Consider the following 5,757-nt stretch of genomic DNA (forward strand, 5'->3'; position numbering starts at 1 on the left):
TTGCAGAGGTGGCCGTGGCGTCGGGGGCTGGGCTCTGCTAGGTAGAGGCCGCACTCGCGCGGGAGCTTGAGGGACTCCACGCAGGCGGCGTGGGCCTGGCACGTCCTTGGTTGGGGATACTCGTGAGGGGCGTGAGCGCGATACCGGGGCTGCCTGGAGATGAAGGGACCGGGATCAGTTCCCAGGCCGCTGGTGAGAGTAGCGGAGCAAGACACGCTAGGCTGCCCGGTACACCAGCTGGGCTGGGCGTGAGTGTTACGGCGTAGCCCGAACGGAACCCGACCAGTCACGGCGGGGTGCTGGCAGATCCAGACGTCCAGTGTGATGCTTTGCTCTGTAGGCCCCAGAGCAAGCAAAGGGGAGTTAGTATTCTAGACCCAGAAGCTGCTGGTTCACGTAGGGAGTGAGAGCTACGAAAGGGTTGGGTGTGTGGGATGCTCTTACATGGCATTTTTGATTGAGGTTGGGGTTGGTGGTGAGGAATCATGGTAAGATTAGGCTGCCCTGAAGTCCCAGTGTGAAAAGCGTGTGTCATCACTTGTCCATAGAAATCTGTCAGATGCGGTTCTCCAGAGAGGAGCCCTGAAGCCATTGCTTAATTGGCAATTCTTCCTCCCTGACTATGTGGAAAATCGAATTTCTGGAAACATTCCCAATATTGTAGATTTTGCCTACGTAAAGGCTAACCTCATTATGCTTGGCATTAGTTTCCTTAAAAGTAACGAGAAGGAGCTACAGTATCAGGCACCCCCTGGGTTTGCAGCTAGCTTGGATGGAAGAGAATTTTAAGGGACTGGGTCTAGACGTTGCAGGGAAATTGAAGCCGAGCTGTATCCTTCTGGTCCTAAATTTACTTTTATACTTTTCCCCTCCTCTCCTTTAGCCTCATCTGTTTCAATGGTGCAACTCGCCTCATCCCCTTTTGGGTACCAATCACCTTCAGGCCATTCAGAGGAGGGAAGCGAGGGGAATATGAAGTCAGCCAAGCCCCAAGTGAACCACAATCAGCATGGGGAAATCCAGCGGGCCGCGAGCCCCCTGCAGTCTGCTCTTGGGTCTGCCGCATCTCCTTCCCAAGCGTATGAGACCTATATTGATAACGGACTCATATGCCTTAAACATAAAATTAGAAACATCAAGAAAAAGAAGGTAACTTTTTCCCCCTCTCAGCTCTCTGTATGCTCAATCTTAAGAGTTAAGGAGCCCGTTTTCTACCAGGCTTGTAGGTGTTCCTGAATCTGGGGAAGTAACCTTGGGATTGAGCTGCTGAAAACAGTTAAGCAAGCTAGCTAAACATTGGCTGTATTAAACGTTTTTCTGTTTCATGTGTCAGCACAGTGGCATCAGAATGTTCCTCAATACTGATGCATGCTGTTGTTGAAATACTTGAAAAGCTAGCTGTTTTCGGTCAGATTAAGTCCTTGTATGTGGAATGTTTTCTGTATTTCCATAGGTGAGTAACAGCCCGGCTTTTAGCTCGTTTTCCTCGTGACTTTCTGCAGCAGTTGATATTGCAGTAGAGTGCTGCAGTCATTGGACACTTGGACCATCATAGAGCCAGAAATCTGCTCTTGCTTTTTGCTGGGTGATGGTTTAAGGGTGGCAGGTGAAAGACTTGTAGATAGCCTTGTAAGGGGACCCCGGGGTTTCTACCCAGGACCTGTACAGTACATGCCCCTGTCAAGGTCCAAATCACTCTTTTCCTGAGTCATGTTGCCTGTAACAGTTGCTTTGTTGTGTCATGATTCACTTCAGCTTTTGTCAGCCAAGGTTGATTATCTAGATCTTTGTGCTTTTAAATATTTTTGTAACAAGACAGTTGCTTTCTGTGGAGGTAGGTGAGGCGATTTCTGAGTTTGAATGACTTTTTTTGTTGTTTTCTTTCCCTCTTTTTAAGCTTGGGAGGTAGTGAAGAAGGGCCAGTCCCTAGTAGCTTCTCTGTAGCTGTCACCATTGATCTTTTGAATGCATGCCGATGACCACAAGTGTGATAAGAGTGTGCCTGGGTCAGCACAAATTCCCTGCTACTGTGAGAACCAGTCAGAGCAGGATCTGTTGATGGAAACTCATTGACAGTAATCCTCAGGTAGAGAAACTACATACGTAGGAAAATTTTCTTTAGCTTAAGAACTCTTCCTCTTTAGTTTTGTAAACCCACCTGACAGTATCCATGCTTTTTGGTCAAGCTTCTGGGAAAACATTTTAAGAGTATAAAACCAATGCAGGAGAAGAAGCCTAAAAAAGTGCTTTCATTATACCCTCACGGGTTTATGTCATTATTACGGGACCAGTAAATGGCATTTGTTTTCCTTGTGTTTCTTCACATAGCAGATTTGGTGTGAAAAATTAGCTTTAAGCCGAGGCTATAATATAATGCGAGATAAGAAATCTTTTGCATTTCTGTATTCTCATGAGGTAGTTTCCTGTTGTCTCAGGTAATAGAACAAATAGTTGAAGCGCAAGGCTAGAGCCACATCTCTCAACCTCAGTGCCGTTGGAGTTTGTGCCCCGTAGTTGTTGGTCATGTGTGTGCCTCGTGGATGTTTAGCAGCATCCCTGGCCCCTACCCACAAGATCCATCTTCCCTCCCAGCCCCCCGAATCGTCATAACCCAGAATATCTCTAGGTATTGCCAGGTATCTGTGAGACAGAATTGCCCATGATTAAGCACTACTGGCTTAGGGGCATAGGATTGAGTAAGTAAGCCCCTGCATGTTAAGTAGTTTAATTATCAATAGAAATGGTTAGGAGGAAGTTTTATTACTGCCTAGCTTTTGTAGTTCCAGACTAATGTTGCCCTGTGTAGTTCTTTTTTTCCCCTGATGAGAACTCATCTACATTTGCTGCCTTCCTTGAAGTACAATGCAGATGACTTAGCTTACTTCAGGAACTTTTTCTTCGTTGGTAGAAAACAAGGTCTGGTATTAATTTATTTCAAACATTTATATCAGATGACAGTAGATTTAAGTTTCTCTTTTGTAGCTCAAACTGGAAGACTATAAGGATCGCCTGAAAAATGGAGAGCAGCTTAATCCAGACCAGTTGGTAAGTGATTTAGGATCCTCTGGTCAGACTTGCTGGTTTCCTTTTCTTAATAACCTTCTAGGTGGGGCCAAGAGATGGCATGACAATTAAGGGTGCTGGACCCTCACATGGCTGGCCATGGTTCGCGTCCTGGACCTGGTGGTTTGTCTTCTGTCTCTCTTTCTCTGTCCCTCTCTGGTCAGATTAAGTTAAATAGTTCTTTTAAAAAAAGATGACAATTATGAGCAAAATTAAAATAATTATTTAAAAACAAAGCATTGGGGCTGGCAGGTGGCGTGGTGGTTAAGGGCACTGGACTTCCAGATGGCTGACTGAGGTTTGCATCCCACACCTGGTGGCTTGTCTTCTCTCTCTCTCTCTGTCCCTCTCTGGTCAAATTAAAATGAATAATAAATAAAATAGTTTTTTTTTTTAAAAAAGAAAAGATAATTATGAGCAAAATTAAAATAATTTTTTTTTAAAAAAAAGAACATTGGGGCCAGCAGTTGGCATGGTGGTTAAGGGCATTGGACTCCCATATGGCCAACCATGGTTTGAATCCCAGACCTGGCAGCTTGTTTTCTCACGTTCCATCTCTCTTACTCTGTCCCTCTGTGGTCAAATTAAAATAAAAAAAGAAAGTTAAATAAAACAATTCTTTAAAAAAGAAAAAAAAATGTAGGTGGGTTTATGAGACTAGAGCCTTAATAGGCCAAAAAGAAAGAAAAAGAATTGGAATCCACTGGATTTTTACAAGACTTTGTGTTCTTTTGTCTATGAGACCTCACACATTTGACTTCTTTTATACCGGTAGATAATATGAATGGAGATGTAGGCTGTTAAATAGTGAAAATATGGACTATCACTAAGAATTGTCCTACAGATTCGAACTAAACTTACGCTAGGGTGGACTGAAGGAGAAGAGAAAGGGATAGTTTAGCTTTTAGGTCTTCACTGAGAGTCTAAACTTGTTATCTTTCTTACCTAAAATGTAAAACAGAATGTACTGTAGCTTGCCCCAGGTCTCTCGTAGATTCTACTTAATTCTTTTTATGGTTTTCCTGTGCTTTTCTATCCTGAACGGCCATGTCTTGTTTTAGGAGGAATGTTTATTTGGTAGACAACTATCCCCCCCTTTTAATTTTATTGTAAATATTAGACTGTTTAGGTTTTTTTTTTTTTTTTTTTTAAGTGTTTAACTTGTCCATGGCATATTTGGTCTTTGCAAAGGAGAGTTTTTGTAATACAGAAAGAAAAAAAACTCTTCATTGGTGTTTACCATTTTGACATGACTGTATGTCCTGGCTAGGAAAGGATAACACTTATTCACTTATTTAAAAGTTACTTGTTTAGGGACCATCAGATGGGGTAATAGTTACGTTGCTGGACTCTCACGTAGTTCACTACAATTTGAGTTCCAGAACTGGTGACTTAAAATTCATGCCAGGTGCATGTGCGTGCATGCATGCCCAAGATCCTGAGAGGAGACGGGATTGTGGCGTGGCTGTCCTCCCCAGTGGCTGATTTCTTGCTTTCTGTCCTCTCTGTTTCGGGTGAGCGCACATGCCCTAGAGCAAAAATCTGTTTAAAGAAAAAAAAGTTATTTGTCTAGCTGTAGGTTTATTATCATTCATCATTTTCAACTAATATTTTTGGTAGCACATCATAGATATGGGCATTCAAGGACTTTTCCTTGTCACATTGACTCCTCTTCATTGACCCATAGTTCTTGTGATGTTTAAGTTGTAATTTTGCTGAGGAACAGGTTTGAACTGTGAACCCCGAGGATGCTGTGCTTGCTTAGCTAGTGAGAGTATAGCTGGACATCCAGCATTTCAACCTGGCTTTGTTTATAGGAGGTCACAGTATGTTCAATAACTCTTAATGGAAAAAAACAAAAAAACTTTGCTTTCTATAAATATTCCTATAGTGTTCTCTTACAGTAGTCCTGATATTTTTTAGTGGTTTTATTTTATTTTTTTTTGTCATTGGGTGTGCACACTTACTGGAGAGAGACAGAGAGGGAAAGTGGAAAATCACCCCCCAAGGGGATGGCCAAATCCATTTCTTCATTCTCCTTGCAGGATTTTGGGTACACACGCAAATGCAGCTGGCATGACTCTCAAGCTGCAGGTCCAGGACTTGAACTATGGTTGGCCATGTAGAAATCTAGTGCCTTAACCACCGTGAGACCTGCTGGCCCCTGTTCTACTTTTTGGGGTAGGGTGGGTTGGTAGTTCTCATTGATAGCTCTCTCTGGGACATGCTCTATTTCAGAACTCCAGCCAGGAAAGCTTTAATTCAGTGTTTCTTAACTGTTTTTTTTTTTTTTTTAAGAATTATTTATTTAACTTTTTTAGATAATTATTTAACTTTATTTTAATATGACCAGAGAGGGAGAGTGAGAGGGAGAGTGAGCAAGCTGCTGGGTCTGAGATGTGAACCGCAGGTAGCCATGTGGGAGGCCAGCACCCTAAACTACCATGCCACCTGCCAGCTCCTTATTTTAAATTTGCTATAGGGTATGAGTGCTCACCAGACAGAGAGTGAGAAAGTGAAAAAGCAAACTACCAGTCTGGGACTCTAACTGCGCTCAACCAGTGCCTTAACATCACTCCACCTGATGATCTTTTTTTTTTTTTTCTTTTTTACATTTGCAGGAGGGTATGTAGACTTGCCTGAGAGAGACAGGCAAGGCTTTTTTTTTTTTTTTTTTTTTGTGACAGGGGGAAG

At 42.8% G+C, this 5,757-nt stretch overlaps 1 protein-coding gene across 10 annotated transcripts in view; it reads left to right on the plus strand.

The window, feature by feature from the left end:
• The window catches only part of CAPRIN2 (caprin family member 2), a 67,750-nt gene that overhangs the window by 8,240 nt on the left and 53,753 nt on the right, over positions 1-5,757 (plus strand). For all 10 annotated transcript variants that reach the window (XM_006140244.3, XM_006140241.3, XM_006140245.3 and 7 more), the window contains 2 exons: positions 884-1,149; positions 2,983-3,045. In XM_006140244.3, coding sequence (XP_006140306.1) covers positions 898-1,149; positions 2,983-3,045 — 315 coding nt within the window. In that variant the 5' untranslated portion in view covers positions 884-897. Of the gene's footprint in view, positions 1-883; positions 1,150-2,982; positions 3,046-5,757 lie in introns of those variants that run through there.

This window comes from Tupaia chinensis, unplaced genomic scaffold, assembly GCF_000334495.1.
Source record: "Tupaia chinensis unplaced genomic scaffold, TupChi_1.0 Scaffold000028_1, whole genome shotgun sequence".
Classification (NCBI taxonomy): domain Eukaryota; kingdom Metazoa; phylum Chordata; class Mammalia; order Scandentia; family Tupaiidae; genus Tupaia; species Tupaia belangeri.